This window comes from Oenanthe melanoleuca, chromosome 23, assembly GCF_029582105.1.
Source record: "Oenanthe melanoleuca isolate GR-GAL-2019-014 chromosome 23, OMel1.0, whole genome shotgun sequence".
Classification (NCBI taxonomy): Eukaryota; Metazoa; Chordata; class Aves; order Passeriformes; family Muscicapidae; genus Oenanthe; species Oenanthe melanoleuca.
Genome location: NC_079356.1, coordinates 5,692,165 through 5,710,153, shown reverse-complemented (window position 1 = coordinate 5,710,153; position 17,989 = coordinate 5,692,165). Strand labels below are relative to the sequence as shown.

At 64.2% G+C, this 17,989-nt stretch overlaps 1 protein-coding gene and 1 long non-coding RNA gene across 2 annotated transcripts; one reads left to right on the top strand and one right to left on the bottom strand.

Moving 5' to 3' along the window:
- Positions 1-6,363: 6,363 nt before the first annotated feature.
- CRYBG2 (crystallin beta-gamma domain containing 2) lies at positions 6,364-13,982 on the top strand. The gene is made up of 19 exons (XM_056509216.1): positions 6,364-8,307; positions 8,854-8,898; positions 8,975-9,093; positions 9,376-9,565; positions 9,644-9,783; positions 9,860-9,986; positions 10,257-10,292; positions 10,402-10,529; positions 10,707-10,833; positions 11,118-11,260; positions 11,340-11,466; positions 11,554-11,586; positions 11,681-11,793; positions 11,899-12,028; positions 12,371-12,510; positions 12,596-12,719; positions 13,168-13,326; positions 13,617-13,776; positions 13,894-13,982. Exons 1-19 carry the CDS (start codon positions 6,364-6,366, stop codon positions 13,980-13,982), a joined length of 4,074 nt encoding a protein of 1,357 aa, XP_056365191.1.
- Positions 13,983-14,913: 931 nt separating this feature from the next.
- LOC130262252 (uncharacterized) lies at positions 14,914-17,974 on the bottom strand. The gene is made up of 2 exons (XR_008842083.1): positions 16,392-17,974; positions 14,914-15,246 (listed from the first exon to the last, which is right to left on the bottom strand). It is a non-coding gene; the product is annotated as an uncharacterized LOC130262252 (long non-coding RNA).
- Positions 17,975-17,989: the final 15 nt, after the last annotated feature.

The following is a 17,989-nucleotide window of genomic DNA, read 5'->3' as shown; positions in this document are numbered from 1 at the left end:
TCCTGGCTGCCAGGGCTGCACGTTCATCCTCGTGTTCCTCTCGGCTGTGGGATAACTGGGGCAAGATGGAAGAAAATAACCCACCCTCCATACGGCTCCAGCCCTCTCTGCTCACGCCTGCTCCCATCCCATCTCCTCCCGGTTTTCCCGGTTTCACTCGGGATTTGGGGAGGGAGCAGCCTGCATGTGCGGAGGTGTGACGGCACAGGGGAAGGTGAGGAATTGTACACACTGAATGTGGTGAGGAACGAGCTCTTGCTTTGTCCACAACAAATCCTTCAGAAAGCAATCCTCATCCTTCTTCAGCCCCTTCCTGACGGCCAGGAGTGACCAGCAGCCCCAGAGGCATTTTCCTGTAACTATTTACAGCCAGCAGCAACTTCCTCAGCACTCCCCGATCTCTGCCCATCCTCGGTGACTTCCACCCACGTGATGCAGCCAGATCCCAGACCAGGCACTTCCAGCCCATCCTGCCCCCGGTGCCGGTGTCCCAGCCCGCAGCCTGTGCCGTATTTCTGTGTGTGGTGTATTTGTTTTCGGGGCCTGTTGAATGGCAAATGCGAAAGGGAAGGGATCTCCTTCCTGTTCTTTCAGAGCCAGCCCCTGTGCCCTGCTCGGCTTCAAGGGAAGAGCCGGCAGAGCGGCCGCTTTCACAAATAATGGCTTCATTAGATTGAAAGAAGTGGACAGTGACCTCACTGAAATGGACTTTCTGACCCCTGCTGACCTTTGGCCCCGGCTCTGACAGCCTGTAAATCTTCCCCTCGGCACGGCCGGGGCGAGGGCAACAGCTCTGTGAGCCCGGGCCCGGCGCTGCTGTCCCTGGACTCACGGAGCTGCCCTGGGGCTGCACCCGGGCCCTGGGGATGGGCAGCACCCGGGCACGGGGGGCACAGCGCTGGCAGAGCTGGGGACCCGTGTCCCCATGGTGCTGCAAACTCCTCCAGGGTGCTGGGGCCTGAAGGGCCGTGGAAAATGATGTTTGAGGCTCCAGTGCCATCTCCCAACGCTGTCACTGTCACCACAGTCCTGCCCCAAAGCAGCCCCTGAGCTCCTGCCAAGGAAAACTGATCCCTGTCCCTGCCCACTCCACAGGCACAGCCCTCCTAGCTGCACAAACCCCCTCCAACCCTGGCTGAGCCCACCTCCACCCCCTCCCGTGGGCACAGACCCTTCCCTCCAGCCCCCAGCACCTCCTCGCCCACCCACCTAGCCCAGCACGCTGGTGGCCACTGCCCAGTCCAGCCAGCCCATCTGCTGGTGGGGAAACTGAGGCACGAGAGGGAGGCCTGTGCAGTGGGAGCCCATGGTGGGCACTCCACCCTGCCCTGCCTAAGGCTGGCACTTGCCCCCAGGGCTGGCAGTGAGCCCTCTCACACCCCACCTCCCTCCTCCCCACCCTTCCACGCTCGCCGCTGACCTTTGGCTACAAAACAATCAATAAAGGAGGCCACGGAGCTGCTCCTCCCCCTCGCTGGTCCCCCCACACCCCCTGCTCGCCCCACGGGCCCAGCCGGGATTGAGGGATGCTCCCAAGTGCTGGGAACACGGGGCTGGGGGGACATTGACACCAGTGTGCTCCCCGAGGGTGCCCTAACCAGGCAGCACCTTCCCAACACCCCAAAAATACTCTTCTGGGGCTTGTGGGTGCCCCACAGCTCTGGGGATGGAGCGTGGCCATCCTGCTCCATCCCTGGGCCACTGGCACCCTCCAGGGGGGTGTTCCTGAGGGGTGCCCTGTAGGGTGCTGCCCTCCTGTAGGGCAGGGAGGGTAGAGGTGGACAGAGACAGTCCTGTCCCCTGGAGTGATGGGTTGTACCCGAATTCGGCAGCTCCGTTTGATCAAAGCCCTGGGGCAGCAGCTGATTGATCGGCTGCAGAGCGGGGATTGATCAGGATTCCAGCCCATACATATTCCTGCTCCCTAATAAAGGGGGATCGATGGCTGAAGGATTTTTCTCGGAGGCTGCAGACCCCCCCACCCAGACCAGAGCTCACAAATTTGCCCTTGCCCCTTAAATCCCCCCACGCCCGTTCAAACCTCACTCCCCTGACAGCAAACCCGGGCAGTGGGGGTGAAAATTGGATTTGGGGAGCCAGGAGGGCACAGCAGGATATTGAGGAAAGGCAGAGCCTCTCCTCCAGCAGCTGCATCTCACCTCCCGAAGCACCGGTCTGTCCTGCGTCTTCCTCCTCCTACTGGTGGTGTGGCAAACAGGGTTTTCATCCTTCTTGTGGTGCTGGAGAATCCTCGACATAGTCCTGGCCAGGGAGATGCCAAGGAAGCTGAGCTAGCTGATACATGCAGAGCTCATCGCCTTCAAACACCAACGGCTGCCCTGGCTCAGCCCCCGCCCCAGGGCTGAGACCTGGAAACTCAGTGCAGCTGTAGCCAGAGCAGAGCCCTGCAGGTCCTGTTGGGAATGGGGGACCAGCACCCCGTGTTCCCCCAGGAGAGGGATACGGCTCATGGGGGTGTCCTTTTCCTTTTCCTTTTCCTTCTCCACTCTCGCCTTCCCATTTCCCCCAGCCTGGAGGGAGGATGCCCTCGGGACGCCCCTGCAGCCCCGGGAGGACTCGGGGTGCTCTGGGGCTCCCTCCGGCCCCGTGTCCCTCCTGGGAGCCGCGGCTGAGCCGGACCCCGCCCGTCCCCAGCGCGCCCCGCTGCGTGTCCCTCCCTTTGCACACAGTGACTCAAAGCCCAGGCTCGCCCCGGTGTCCCTCCAGTTTCTCCTGTGCCTGCGGAACTGGTTTGCTGTGGGGGGGACCCTCCCGCGAGCCCGGGGGATGTAGGGGGCACATCCCACTCCAGTGCCCGAGCCATTCTGTGCCCGAGTGGGTGCTCAGCCATCCTGGGACCCGGCGAAGGGCAGGGGAGGGGACAGGGGACCTGCCAAAATGCCCCAGAGGGAGCTCGGCTCTGCCTCAGTTTCCCCAGCACGTGAGCGGTGTCACCCAGAGCTCGGTGGCCCCGGGCGTCCCAGCCGGAGCTGAACTGTGGCCACCTGCGCCGGGCCGGCGGTGGCCGGGGAGGCTCCTGGGCTGGGCCAGCAGCCGGGAGTGGTGGCCCCGGGCTGAGGCTGGCACCGCAGCGGGCACCGCGGGCCAGGGCGAGGACACGGGGCGGGTGCTGCGCTCGCAGCCCTGCCGGGATGGGGCCCTGCGCCCCGGGGTCGGGTGTCCCAGGTGGCCCAGGGCTACTGCGATGTCCACTCTGTCCCCAAGCCCGTGTGAAGCCCCTGGAGAGCCGCATCCCCCGAGACCTGCGAGATCCCTCCGCATTCGGAGCCCCTCAGGAAGGTGCCGCAGAGCTGGGGGCTCCCCGTGGGACCCCCGGGAAGTTGTCCCAGCCCTGGGGACCCCCCAGCCCCTCCCCACACGGCGCTGGGACCCCGCCAGCCCCATGGCCAGGCCCGAGCTAGGAGCACAGTGCTGGCTGGAGGCGCGGCGACAAAAGCATCACTGCTGTCCCATCCGAGGTCAGCACCGCCCTTCTCTCGGTGGGTGGTGGGATACAGGTCCGGGGGGGCCCGGAGCCACCCAGGCCGGCCGGGCTCCCTCCCGGCGCTGCTGAGTCGGAGCAAACGGGGGAGCCGGGTCTGGAACCAGCCTGACCGGCTCCCCGGCTGTCAGCACCTGAGGAATGCCAAACCTCCGCTGCGCCAGGGCTGGGTGCTCAGGGCTGGGTGCTCAGGGTGACTCTGCCGGTCCGCCCAGCTCTGCGGTGTGCAGAGAGCAGCACCGGGAGCCGGCACGGCACGGCACGGCACGGCACGGCACAGAGCGGCGGGACCCTCGGCCGGCAGGTACGGGGGTGCAGGGAGGGGCCCCCCGGCACAGGGAGCTGGCCCGGGCAGGCCCGGTTGGCCCCGGCTGGCAGGGAAGGGGTTCGGGGCGCTGGGGGAGACGGGCACCGCTGCTCCCGTCCAGCTGCACCCACGGGCCCTGCCCGGTGCTGGACACAAGCCCCGGCTCGGCAGGTGCTGGGATGGGTCCCAGGACCAGCGCTGGCCAGGAGGTGGGGGCTGAACCCGGCTCTGACCCTCTCACCTTCGGTCCCTGAATTTGGGGGGCTGCTGGGGTTGTAATCCAACTCCTGCCACCACAGTGCATCCCAAGAGGTGCCAGGGTGAGTTGGGGCAGCTCCACATCTGCTGAAGGGACAGCAGGGCTCCCCTGTTACCCCTGTTCCCACCCCGTGCCGGGCACATGGCTGTCCATGACCCGGCTCAGGGGGGGAGGCAGGGGCAGCAAGAGGGGCCGGGGGCTCTCCTGCCCTCCCCATGAACCTCAGCCCGTGCAGCCGCCGCCCAACCCAGATCCCTGATTTTCCTGAAGGTGGCAGGTCCGCTCTCAGCACGCGGTGACAGAGCTCAGCCCAACGTGGCCGGAGGCTCAGCTTAATCCGTGGTCACCGGCTCAAAGGCAGCTGCAGCTGCCGCCCTCGGCCCCTCTGTCTCTCCTGAATATTTAACAGCACCTCGTGCCTTTGACTGGGGTGCTGCGAGACCCTTTGAGGTGAGGGAGGCAGCAAACGAGGTCAGCGGGTTGGCCTGGCTTGGCTTGGCCAAAGGGGATTAATTAGAGCCGTGCTGGTGCCCTGGTGTGGCAACACCGCGGATCCAGCCTGGCACGTCCGGGCAGGCGGAGATCGCCGGGAGCTGCAGGGTCTGGTCCTCTTGTCCTTGACCCTCGTGTCCTCTTGTCCTTGACCCATTACTGCAGTGGGAATTATTTTAGCAGGAAATGGGGTGCTGGGGCAGAGCAGGGCTCTGGGTGGGCTCCTTTCCCAGCAGCTGTGGGGTCCAGGATGGCACCAGGTGCTGGATCCAACTGCAGGGATGGGATGGGATGGGATGGGAATGACAGACCTGGAGACCTTCGGAAATGCAGCTCCAGGTGAGAGGCAGGGTGCTGAGTCAGCAGGTCCCACCTCCCCCCAGCACCCTGGTGCTGCACGGAGCCAGCGTCCCTGTCCCTGCGCTGTCCTGGGGCCATGGGCACGGCCAGTGCATCCACCCCGCTTCCACTGCTGGTTGCCATGATCCAGCTGTGGCCCTGGGGATCCAGCTGTGCCCATGTGGCTGTACAGCCCCACCCAGGCTGGTCCCAGCCTCCAGCGGTGCTGGCTGTCCCAGACAAGGTCTCATCACCTTCCGGAGAAATGACACAAACTCTTCCTATCTGTTCTGGAAAGACCTGCTGGGCCGGGGAGAGCAGGATCTGGAGGGCGCGTGGCGGGCTGGCAGCAGGGGCAGGCAGCTGCCTGTACCCAGCACTTCCCTGCCTGCCCCAGGCCCCCTGATCCCCTCAGGGACTGGGGAAACCCAACCTGCCTGTGCTGGGTTCATCCCAGCTGGCTGGCGCAGCATGAGGTAGTCTCCGAGTGTCCCCCAGGGAAAGCAGCCCAGGGGCTTGGGAGGTGTCCCCATTCCGGGATGGGGACCTCAATCTCAGCCTGTCCTCGGGCTGACCCCAAATCCCCGCCGTTGTCCCCAAGCTGGGTGGTGACACTGAACAGCTCCTAATGGGAGGTGTTGGGATGTTGGTGCACTTTCAGCTCCCTGCCCAGCACCTCTGTGTCAGCTGCTTCCCAATCCCAAACCCAGCAATAAAACCCAGGCACAGGGACGCCTCTGCTGGCATCCCCCCAAGCCCAGGTGGCACGTGTGTCCCTGTCCCCTGCCCCGAGCCCCGGGGACCACAGCGATGCCCACCCTGCAGCAGCCACAGGGAAGGGTCAAGGGATGCTGCTGCTCAGGTGTCCACCTCCTCCTGCTCACCCTGCAGCTGGTCCCGATCCCAGCCAGGCCCTTTCCCCACGGAGCAGCTTCCCTGTTGTTTTCTGGGCTTGTTTGTTTGCTGCATTTGCTGACTCGGCGCAGCCCTGCTGCCCGCCTGACTCATCCCGCAGCTCGGGGCACGGCACAGATCCTGCACACTCACCTGTGCCCCGCCAGGCTCACCCGCGCCCCGCCAGGCTCTGCACAGCCCTCAGCCCACCACGGTGCGTGGCAGAGCCCTGCCCGACACAGCAGCACTGGTCTGGCCGGGCAGAGGGACCCACGGTGCTCCCCACACCCCACATGTGCCAGGATGGATGGCACAAGTATCACAACAAGCCCCAAAGCCACCTCCTGTGCTCACCGGATCCTCCCAAAATGTCCCGCAGGATCAGAGGGAGGTCTGTGGGGTTTAAAGGGCTGCTTTTGTTGGGGTGTTCCTCGTGGGGTTGTTCTCAGCTCTCTCAGAGACTCCTTCTCTCCCTGCAGCTCTGCCAGCCCCAGCCTGGCGGCCGCGGGGACTGAGCCCGGCAGCGCGGGGAGCTCCGGGACCGCGGCGTTCCCTGCCCGGGCCCCCGGCATGGAGCCGGCGTTCCGGCACGGCAAGAGCAGAGCCTTCATCTCCAGCGCGGAGCTCAGCATGAAGCAGGGAGCCGCGGGTGCCCCCGAGGGCAGGTCCCGCTTCCAGAAGGTCTCGCTGGTGTCGCGGCGCCTGGAGAGCAGCACCGGGAGCGCTCGGGGCCGGGACGGGAGCCCCTCCCGCGTGTCCCTCCTGCTGCAGGCCTGGGAGAGGGAGATCGTGGAGAAGACGGGCTCCAGCTCCCCGACCCAGCGGGAGCACTCGCCCTCCCTCAGCCTCCTCAAGGACTTCACGGCGCACGGCCCCATCTTCTCGCAGGTCTACGCCCCGGCGCAGCGGCCCCGGCGCCAGGACGAGCGGGGGAAGGGGGGTCCCGGCGGTGACGGCTCCCCCTCCCCGGCCGGAGCCCCCCGCGAGGTGCCCGTGCACAGGGAGAGCTACGTGCACGGCACCCTGCTGCCCACCCGCCCCGCGGGGGCTCCCGGTGCCGCTCCCGGTGCCCCGAGCGCCGCCAAGCCCGGCCGCGCCCCCGCCGTGCCCAGGGCCAGGCAGGTCACGGTGCTGCGCACGGGCAGGGACGCGGCCGCACCGCGGGGGGCTCCAAATGGGACATGCGACACTGCCGGGGCCACCAGGAGGGACAGCCCCGGGCAGGATGGCAGCGGCTCTGCTGTGGCCTCAGCGGGCGGGGAGGACTCGCCGGGCACCACAGAGGCCGCTGGGCTCCTGGCCGAGGGATCCCCCGAGGAGAAGGACTCGGCACAAGCTGAGCCTACTCCGGTGAGGGCAAGTCCGGGGGCCGGTGACGGGCCCGGGGACCCGCAAACCAGTCAGACCAGCTCCCCGCAGTGGCCCTCGGCAGGCGCCGCTGGCCAGGCTGATCCGGCTGGCGCAGGTGAGGGAAGCGTGCCAGACGGGGATGGCAGCATTTCAGCCACGCCACCGAGGACAGAGAGCCCCCCGGGAGCCGGCAGCACCCCCGAGAACCCCCCCACAGAGGCGGGCGATGGTCCAGAGCCTTCATCCGAAACAGCAGCGTCAGAAAAGGCTGAGATTGAGCTGGAGGGGGATGAGACGACGGGAGACCCCCAGGGCACAGCCCAAGAGCCTGAGAGCATCCCAGAGCCACCCACCGAGCCCCCAGCCCCTGACCCCCCGGCTGAGAGCCCCCAGGACGCGGCCGAGGAGGACCCCGAGCTGCTGGTGGACATGGAGATCTTGGTGGACACTCTGCGCAACATGGAGCCCTCGGAGATGCGGAAGGCGCCCAAGGCCCCGCGGCAGCCCCGCCCGTCGGCGCTGGGCCGCTGCGCAGCCCTGCCCCCCATCCACGAGCACCGCGTGGCCCCCCGAGCCCCCCTGTCCCTGCCCCAGGCCCTGCGGGAGCTGCTGGCCCGGGGCCCGGCGGGGCGGCCCCAGGAGACCCCCGAGGAAGAGGAGGAGATCGAGAATCCCTACCTGAGCCCCGAGGAACGGGCGGCCAAGGGGACCCTCCGTGGGGAGCCCAGGGACAGCGTGGGGGGCCAGGGGTGGGTGGAGGTGGGCTCACTCCTGGGGACACTGGGAGATGAAAAAGCCAAACTGGTGGCCGGGGGCCCGGCTGAGCAGAGTGGGCTCTTCCGAGGGAACGTCCTCAAGGGCATGGCGCTGCTCTCGCACTTTTTGGAGCAGCGGGCAGCTGGAGCTGATGAGGGCAAGCCCTACTCCCGCCTGGACAACAGTGTCCTTTACAGCCGCTTCGTGGCCCCCGGCGCCGCCCTGCTCGAGCTGCCCGACGGCGACGGGGCCACAGACTCACCCTGCCTCAGGGACCACAACGGGCTGGGCTCTGGTGGCCATTCTGGCCCCGAGATGGCCATGCTGGAAGCTCTGAGTTCTGGCTCTGTCCCTCCCTTCACCGAGGAGCCAGAGAGCACCGCGACCCTGAGCCTGGACCATGTCCTGGTGAGTGAATCCAGCACGGCGCCCTGGGAAATGCTCTCCTTCCCCGGGAGTGTGGGAAGGGGGTGGGGGCTGAACCCTGGAGCTTCCTGCCCTCTTCCCAACACTTGGCTTGTGCTTCCCGTCAGAGAGGCCATGGGGTGAAAGTGCACGTACTGGGAAAAGTGATGGGAGGGCACTGGGATGAGTCATGAGAGGATACTGGGATAGGTGATGAGAGGATACTGGGATGGGTGATGGGAGGATACTGTGATGGGTGATGGGAGGACACTGGGATGGGTGATGGGAAGACACTGGGATGGAGGATACGAGGTCAAGTGATGGGAGGGTACCACCACGGCTGCTGGGAGGGTCGGGGGCAGGTGGCAGGAGGGTCGGGGGCAGACGGGAGGCTGATCCGCAGCAGAGCAGGAATGCTCGAGGTGTGGCTGCTCGGGGCGGTGGGAGGGCCGGCCAGACGCCAGACGCGAGGCTGCGGCTGCGATGGCTGCTGCATCCCGTGTCCCTCCGTACTCCTCACCCGCCCGTCCGCTCTCCTCTTCACAGCAGGAGGATAAGGAGGGCTTGGAGAAGATCAACACAAGACCTGGCAAGGTACAGGGAGGGCGGAGGGGCCGGGCTGGGCTGGCTGGCGGTGTGGCAGCACTTCCCCCGTGTCACCCCTTCCCAGATCATCCTGTACTCCGACTCCGGCTTCGCGGGGCAGAAACGGGAGATCTGGGACGATGTCCCAGACGCCACGTCCTGGGAGCTGTCTCACACCATCTCCATCCGAGTCATCCGAGGCGGGTAGGGACAGCGGCGGGGACACCGGGCGGGTTTGGCTGGGACACCGGGGCGGGTTTGGCTGGGACTGGACTGCCCGTGCCGGGGATGTCGGCCAGATCACAGCCCGGGGTTCAGGAGTGACCGTCTTGCGCTAATCACCGGGGCGGTGGCAGCGCATCCCCACCCACACTCTGCTCCGGGGGCAGCCGCAGGGCTGCGGGTAACGCTGGGTTCCCCCCGGTAACTCTGGATTTCCCCCAATAACGCTGAATTTCCCCCGGTTTGCCCCCACCCCGCTCCCAGGTGGGTGATGTACGAGAAGCCGCGGTTCCGCGGGCGCAAGTGCGTCCTGGCCGAGGGGGACGTGGAGATCGACAACCCCTGGACGGCGTACGGGGACAGCAAGGGGGACAGCGGGGACAGCAAAGGGGACAGCGGGCAGCGCCGCGGGAGCCGCCCGTTCCGCATCGGCTCCTTCAAGCGGGTGGTGCGGGTGAGTGCAGGGACCCCCGAGCCCCCCGGCGCCCCCCGGGCGGAGCGGGCGGAGCCCCGAACGCCGCTGTTCCCGCAGGATTACCGCACCCCCGAGATCAGCCTGTTCGCCGAGGAGAACGGCGAGGGCGCCCGGCTCCGCTTCAGCGGCTCGGCCGAGGACACCCGGCAGCGGGGACAGGCGCTGGCTGCCGCCTCCATCATCGTCCACTCGGGCCTGTGAGCGGCTGGGGGGCTGCGGGGTGGGCTCCAGCACAGCAGGGAGCAGGGTGTGACGCATTCCCCCCTTCCCCAGGTGGCTGCTTTACTCCAAGCCTTTCTTTGATGATGATCCCTACGTGCTGGAGCCGGGCGGGTACCCCAATTTAAAGGCTTGGGGAGCCAAGGACCCATCCATCTGCTCCATGCATCCCATCAGGCTGGTGAGTGCTGGTTCCAGGGCTGTGGGGGCTGTATCCAGCTGTGAGTGAGTTCTGGCAGCTCCTGGCTGCCACAATGAGATCAAGGTGTGGAAACAGGCCAAGCATGGCGTTGGAAAGTGTTCCTGTGGGTTAGGGGTGAGGGAAAGCTTCAAAAGAGCTTCTTGAATGAAAATGACCCAAAAACCAGCTCAGGCTTTAAAGGGTGGCAGCAGATGTCCCTGTGATGTCCCCCAGTGTCACCACAGCCTCACTGGCTCCTTCTCCTTCCAGGGCTGCCCCGTCGTGGAGAGACCTGGTGAGCCACAGGTGAGCTCTGGGGCAGCTCCCAGGATCATGGGCTGGGATGGCTGTGGGACTATTCTCACCCCACCTTGTCTCCTTTCTCACCTTCCTCACCTCTCTCACCTGTCCCCAGGTGTTGATCTATGAGGCTGCAGCTTTCCAGGGCCGCAGCTTCACCATCAGCAGAGATATCTACGATCTGAAGCGTGTGCCTGAGCCAGCCCTGCCCACCGTGGGCTCCCTGAGAGTGCTGGGGGGCTGGTGAGTGGCACGGGGAGGGCAGGGCTGGCATCCCAGCTGGAGCAGCCTGGGAAGGTGATGGTCACCCCTGGGAAGAGCTGTGGAATGGCTGTGGTCACTTGGGAGGGAGGGTGTGGGTGGTGTCCCTGTGCCCCAGCACACGGAAATCCTCACTGCCCGTGTCTGCCTGTGCCACAGCTGGGTTGGCTACGAGAAGGAAGGTTTCCGTGGCCACCAGTACCTGCTGGAGGAAGGGGAGTACCAGGACTGGAGGCACTGGGGTGGCTACAGCAAGGAGCTGGTGTCCCTGCGGCTGATCCGGACGGTGAGGGCAGGGATGGGAATCGCTTGGGGAGGGACTGAGTGTGGGCAGAGGGAGCCAGGAACCCTCACCCCGCCCTCACCCCCACAGGGAGCCTTCCCTGCCTGCGTCAGGCAGCTGGGCATGGCTGAGATCCCCCAAACTCACCCGAGCCAAGGTTTGGCAGCTGCTGCCACCCTCCCCAAGGTGCCTGAGGTCAGGCAGGAGCTTGGCTGTGTGTGTGCCCAGCCTGCAGCCCCTTCCCCTGACACACCACGGGGCTTTGGGGGGGCTCCTTCTCCCCACAGGACTTCTCTGACCCAGCACTGGTCCTGTTTGAGGCCATGGACTTTGAGGAGGGGCCAAGTGTGGAGCTGAGCGAGGCGCTGCCTGACACGCAGCTGGCTGGCTATGGCACTGTCACCCAGTCCATCCATGTGCTGAGCGGAGTGTGAGCCTGGGGACAGGGCTGGGGGGCTGGGGGGGACCCCTGGGGGGGGAATGAGCCAGCACTCACCTCCTCCCCACAGCTGGGTGGCCTACGAGGGCCCCAACTACTCTGGCGAGCAGTACATCCTGGAGAAGGGGGTGTACCGCAGCTGCGAGGACTGGGGGGCCACCGACTGCCACATCGCCTCAGCACAGCCCATCCTGCAGGTGAGGGACACCCCCTTCTCATGGGACCCCCCTGGGGTGGTGGGGTCACGGCCAGACACCCACCAGCCCATCTCTGCTTGCTTCCAGGTCAGGGAACACAACCTGCACTTCGTCTCCAAGGTCAGGGCTGGGGGTGGCGAGGGGGACACAGCCCTTCGTGGGGTGGTGCTGATGCTTTGCCCCCTCACCGAGCCCCTCTGCTCCCCCTCCCCAGATCCTGCTTTTCTCAGAGCCTGACTTCTTGGGGGATCACATTGCCTTTGAGGAGGACCAGGTGGCCCTGCCCGAAGCCTTCATCCCACGCTCCTGCCGAGTCCGTGGGGGCAGGTGGGATGGGGACAGGGTGGGCAGGACGAGGGTGCTGTGGGTCACAGGAGGGATGGATGCCTGCTGTGATGGCTCTGACAGCCCAGGAATGCTCCTCCCCACCAGCTGGATCCTGTTCGACGGGCAGGACTTTGCTGGGGAGCAGCACGTGCTGTCTGAGGGTGAGTACCCCACGCTCAGCGCCATGGGCTGCCTCTGCTCCACCGCCATCCGCTCCTTGAAGAAAGTTCCACTGGTGAGTTCCCTTCCCTTCCCTTCCCTTCCCTTCCCTTCCCTTCCCTTCCCTTCCCTTCCCTTCCCTTCCCTTCCCTTCCCTTCCCTTCCCTTCCCTTCCCTTCCCTTCCCTTCCCTTCCCTTCCCTTCCCTTCCCTTCCCTTCCCTTCCCTTCCCTTCCCTTCCCTTCCCTTCCCTTCCCTTCCCTTCCCTTCCCTTCCCTTCCCTTCCCTTCCCTTCCCTTCCCTTCCCTTCCCTTCCCTTCCCTTCCCTTCCCTTCATTTCCCCCCTCTCATGGGCACCCCCAGTTCTGGCTCTGCACCCCTGGAACCCTCACTGCTGCCCCTTGCCCCCAATCCCACAGTTTTTCTCGGAACCCTCCATCTTCCTGCACGGGCTGGAGTGTTTCGAGGGGAAGGAGATCGAGCTCAACTCCGAAGTGCGGAGTCTGCAGGCAGAGGGTTTCAACAACCACGTGCTGTCGGTGCGGGTCAAAGGAGGGATGTAAGTGAGCCCTGGTGCCCTGGCAGCCTATGGGTGTCCCCTGCCCGCCCAGGGTGACCTGTCCTGTGCCATCCTGTCCCCACAGCTGGGTGCTGTGCGAGCACGGAGATTTCCGAGGGCGGCAGTGGCTGCTGGACTGCACCGAGATCACCAACTGGCTGACCTACAGCGGGCTGCAGCACGTGGGGTCCCTCTACCCCATCCGCCAGGTGACTGTCCCCCCTGGGAGGGCACAGGACACTGCCACCCACGGGGTGAACCCAGATCCCCTCGTGGGGCAGAGGCTCACGTGTAGACAGAGCTGCCAGCCCGCTCGGGCTGGGCTGGGGGAGCTGCAGAGCACCAGCTGCCAGCTCTGACACAGCAAGGTGCCACCAGCTCGGCCCTGCCACCCCAGATTCCTGTCCCCCACCCTGGGAGTGGCCGCCTTTGTGGTGAAATGCTCCCTGTGGGCAACGGCCTTGTAAAACCCACGGCATCTCAGCGTGGTGAGCCGTGCCCATGGCAGGACAAGGGACAGGTCACGGCCACAGCCATTGCCCTGGGGATCTCCTGGGGGGAGGAAAATGGGGACAAGCCAGGGCTGCAGGATCCAGGTGAGGTCCTGGAGGGGCAGCAGAGCTTTTGGGTGCGAACAGCAGGTTCCTCTCGTTGCAGAGACGGATCTACTTCCACATCAGGAGCAGGAAGCTGGAGCTCTTCCTCTCGGTCCCTGACGATGTGGAGGACATGAAGGCAGGGCGGGTGGTGGTCTCCAGCCTGAGCGAGCAGAGCAGCTCTGTCTGGTACTACGAGGATGGGCTGATCAAAAACCAGGTCAGGGCTCATGTGTGACAACCAGCACCACCAAGGGGACCAGGACAGCCCCTGGCAGGCACTGCTGGGCACTCCCCACCCCACAGTCTTTTAGGGTTTATAACACTTTTCCCAGCCTCTAATCCACCAAAGATCTGGTGATTCTCCTCCCTGGAGGTGTGCAGACATCTCTGCCTTCCCTGCGGAGTTTTTGTCACCCTCATCATCCCCACCTCTCACTGAGGGGTCTTCCTGCTCCCCCACCGAACCAGCTGTGCTTACAGGGAACCCTGCCCGTGTGTCCCCTGCAGGTGGCCCCCACCATGAGCCTGCAGGTCATCGGGCCGGCGGGGAAGGGCGCCAAGGCCGTGCTCTGGTCCGAGACGCGGATGCCGCGCCAGACCTGGAGCGTCGACTCTCAGGGACGGATCCACAGCCAGATGTTCGAGGACATGATCCTCGATGTCAAGGGTGAGGCCTCAGCCCTTCCCCAAAAATGAGGGGTCTGGCCATGACATGGGGCGCCCACCCCTTCAGCCCCGTCAGGAGTTGGGTGTGCCCTCCCCAAACCTTCCCCTCGCTCCGCAGGCGGCCGAAGCTACGACCGGGACCACGCCATTGTTTGGGACATGGCTGATGAAAGGCCCACACAGATCTGGGACATCCAGGTGCTGTGAGAGGCAGAGGTGCCACGGGGCAGGGTGGGGACACCATGCCAATGTCCCCACACTGGGGCAGGAGGCTCAGACCCCACCCACGCTGCACCCCAAGCACCTCTTTGCCCCAGTTGCTGGTGTGAAGGATGAGCACCAACCTCTCCATCACGGGGGGACCACCCCACCTCCCTCCCGAGGAGGGTCCACAAAGGATCCCACGGACACGACCAGCGTGGGACCCTCTGGAGGGCAGCACAGCCCCTCCCCACAAGTGTTTCTTCCCCCTGAACTGTATTTATGTATTTGTGTAAGATACAGCCCTGCTGTACAAACGACCGTCTTTTACATTGCTCCAGTACCGTTTGGGCAGCAGGACAGGCAGGAGGACACGAGGGACTTAGAGGTTAAGATCAGCCCGGCGGGAAGGGACACTGAAGAAAGTGAAACCCCCTCAATACTGTAGAGCCCCCAGAAAACGACAGCTCCGCTCGCGGCCGCGGCCGCTCCCCACAGGAAGTCAAATCGGTGTTCTCAGGATTTATATAAACTCTGCCGGGCTGTGATTGGTTGACGGCTGGAGCTGGCGGCGCGGGATTGGCCGGACCAGTTGCGCGCGGGGGTCCCGGCCTGACCCACGGAGCCTTCGGGAACAGTCGGGGGGCACTCGGGGAGCGCTCGGGGACACTCGGGGGATACTCGGGGGATACTCGGGGGACCCTCAGAGATATTCGGGATGCTCGGGGGACACTCAGGGACGCTCAGTGACACTAGGGGGACACTCAGGGATGTCGGGGGACGCTCGGGGGTCCCGGCCCTGCTCCCCCTCCCCCGGCTCGGGCCGGGTCCCTCCAGCCCCGAGGGTTGGAGCCCCGGGTAAGGGGCCGGTGCTGCGCCCCCCACGCCCCCGTGAGCCCCAGTACCGGAGCGGGAGAAGGCAGAGACGAGCCCGAGGTGTCGGCACCAGCGCGTTTATTGCTTTGCTCCCCGAAACCGGGGGGACAAGGGGAGCGGAGGGCGGCAGGAATGGGAGCGGCGCCGTCTGGGGAATGCCATGGTGGGGACGGTGTTCTGGGGGGTGCCATGGTGGGGACGGTCACTTCACGGGCTGCAGGGACCCCCAGGCTCAGCGCAGGTGCAGCAGGAGCGCTGCCAGCACCCCCAGGACGATGGACAGGAGCGGGGGGCTGGCGCAGGGTGGGCTCAGGCTGGCGCTGGTCTTGCCCGTGATGTTGCTCGGGACAGGATCTTTGGGAGCAGCAGCCTCATCCTTGGTCTGGCCGAGGCACTGGGAAAGAAAAAGCGCTTGAGACATCCCTCCCAACAGCAGCACGGTGGGGAAAGTGCTGAGACTTCCTCACAGGACAGTCGTGGGGGCAAAAGGAGCCCCCAGTGCCCCGCCCCAGGCAGGACCAGCAGCCTCCTGTCCCCTGGCAGGTTCCCCTTCACACTCTTGGTTTTAGGCTTGTCCCAGCACATGGAGGGAAGTGACATCCCCCTGGAATCTACGCTGCCTCTAACCAGGGGTTTTTAGAAATGATGGGGGAAGTGGAAGCCGGGGAGTGGTCTCTGCTGCTCTGGTTCTATAAGGAAGTGGTGAGAAGGTGACGGGTCACAGCCCTGCAGCAGAACAAGGTGGGGTGTGGGAAATGCCCGCACTGGAAGCCAAGGCAGGGCGGGAGGGACCGTGTGTGAAACGCAGAACAACCAGGGTGGCAATTTCAGGGCAGTTTCCTTCCCTCTCTAAAACTGCTCCTGTGCTGGAAAAGTGCTGCCTTTCCCACTGTCCTACACTCCTCCTCAAAGTTCCTCCAGAGATGGGAAAGGACCAGGAATGGACCCTAAAACTCTGCTCTGCCCCTTCGGTTTACAGAAGAGGAATCCCAAAATGTAAATGCACCCTGTGGAGCCAGCAGCAGTGTGGAACTTTACTAGTGAAATAAGCACAGACAGATCTGGCCCGGTTACCAACACATTGTAAGGGAAAAAAAAAAAAAAAAAAAAAAAAAAAGTCTCAAAAGCACCGGTGGGTTCATCCCTACTCACCCAGGGCCGAGCCCCCCAGCAGGAGGGGAAATAACACCCAGTGGGGAGAGATGAGAGGAAACCAGAGCCGCGTGTCCACCCAGCCCTTCCGGCCAGCCACGCTCAGCATCCCACGGCAGGCACGGGCTGGGCCAGGGACAGGCTGGGAGACGGGCTGGAGAGCTCAGGGTGAGGGTTACAGAGCTCAGAGCTACTCTCAAGTCAAGGAAAAGCTTCCAAAAACCACCACATGGACGAGTTTGGAGCACAAAGCTCGCGGTAGAATCGCAGCTGGTAAAGCCAAAGAAAAAACGAAAACCAGAGGATTTTGGCCAAAAGCAGGACCTCCCCCCCCGGCTGACCCCTCCCCAGCGCTGGGCACAGCTGTGGAGCCCGGGCTGTCCTTACCAGGCACAGGGCGAGCAGGGCGAGCAGCAGGAGCGGGCGGGCGCGCTGCAGGGGCATGGCCGGGGCTCGGCGGGGCTGCCACACGTCCCGTGACACTTCCCCCTCTGCTCCGAGCCTTTAAGGCCGGCGGTGGCACCGGCGCACCAATCACACCTCCCTTCCCCAAAAGCCAGAGAGCTTTGGGGAAGTCGCATCTGCCGCCTGTGCTGCGAGCAGAAAGGTGCCAGACCTTTAGCGTGGGGATCTCCGGAGCTGGAGATGGTTCTGTGCATCCCCTGGCACGAGAGCAGCTCCCTGTTCCCTGGGATGACATGGATCAGTAGCAGGACACATAAATTTTCAGTTCTCCTGGGGCTGCTGAATAGAGTTTGAAGACTAAGTGGCAAAATAAGATAAAAGGATGTAAAGGGATGAACACGGGATGAGGAACACGGCTGGAACCAGTGATGGTTAAATGGTTTATCCAGAAATGGATAAAAAGGACTACAGTGGGTTTATTTTGCAAGTATGTAAAAAGAAGAAAAGGTGCATGCCCAAAGAAAAAGTTCAAGGAAAGGCTGAAACCCCTCAGGCTCTGCTTTTCCCTGGTCTCTCTCTGTCCTCACACCACCAAGGACTAAGAGTGACTGAAAGCCTCCCTGGATCACGGAGGGTTTGCAAATCGCAGCCAAGGTTGGGAGGAAGAAACCTCCTTCCCTCCAGGTGGAGCTGGAGCCAAGGTGTCCCTTGGGATTTCAGTTACATATCCTAAAATAAACAAAATAAAGGAAATGCTTCATTTAACTCCCCAAATCCATCTCCTCACAGCAGATCTCCGAGCTCCCTCAGCCTGCAGCAGCAGGAAACAAAAGGGATCTGGTTATTTTAAGATGGTTTGGAATGAATAAAGTGCTGGAACGTGCTGAGAATGCACACCTGCTGTCTGGGTTCGTGCACATCATGGTGAGCCCCGAGAGCTTCCGCCCAGGGCTCTTCTGCAGAAAAGCTTTACTTAATTTTTTGGTTTGCTCTTTGGGCAAGTTGAAACAAAAGTCTCTCGAGCTCAGCCAACATCTCTGGAAGTGTCCAAGGCCACGCTGGACAGGGTTTAGAGCAACCTGGGAGAGTGGAAGGTGCCCCTGATACAGGGTGGGAATGACACGAGCTCTGAGGTCCCTTGAACCCAAACCAGCCCGTGGTTCTGTGACCTCCACCAAAGGAGGTTAAATTGGGGGGATAATTGGCCTGTCCTGCTCAGCTGCACCTGGCGAGGCCGAGCTCCCTGAGAGCAGCACAGAGGCAGCAGGAGGGGTGGGGACAGCCAGGAAAGGCTCCTGCCATGGTGACAAGCGCTGGGGAGAGTTTGGGGCATCAGCGAGGCAGGAGCGGCGCCCAGGTGAGAAAACAGAGACCGAGGGAGCAGGGAGGCGATCGGGAGCAGCTGCACGGCGTGAGGCGCCTCAGGCACGCTGATGTGCAAGTGCGGAGCGGGGCTGGGCAGGAAAACGGGACCCACTCCCGGTCCCGGTATCCCGGGGGAGCGGGCGCGGTGCATGCTGGGAATTGTAGTTCTCGGTGCTACCGCGCCCGCCACGTGACCGGCGCCGGGCCAATCGCAG

Excerpts from the sequence above, each read along its gene's own strand:
- CRYBG2 (XM_056509216.1), top strand. The coding sequence starts at position 6,364 with ATGGAGCCGGCGTTCCGGCACGGCAAGAGCAGAGCCTTCATCTCCAGC. Across the intron at positions 10,530-10,706 it reads CTGAGAGTGCTGGGGGGCTG|CTGGGTTGGCTACGAGAAGG; the intron begins GTGAGTGGCACG and ends CCTGTGCCACAG. Across the intron at positions 12,029-12,370 it reads CCTTGAAGAAAGTTCCACTG|TTTTTCTCGGAACCCTCCAT; the intron begins GTGAGTTCCCTT and ends CCAATCCCACAG.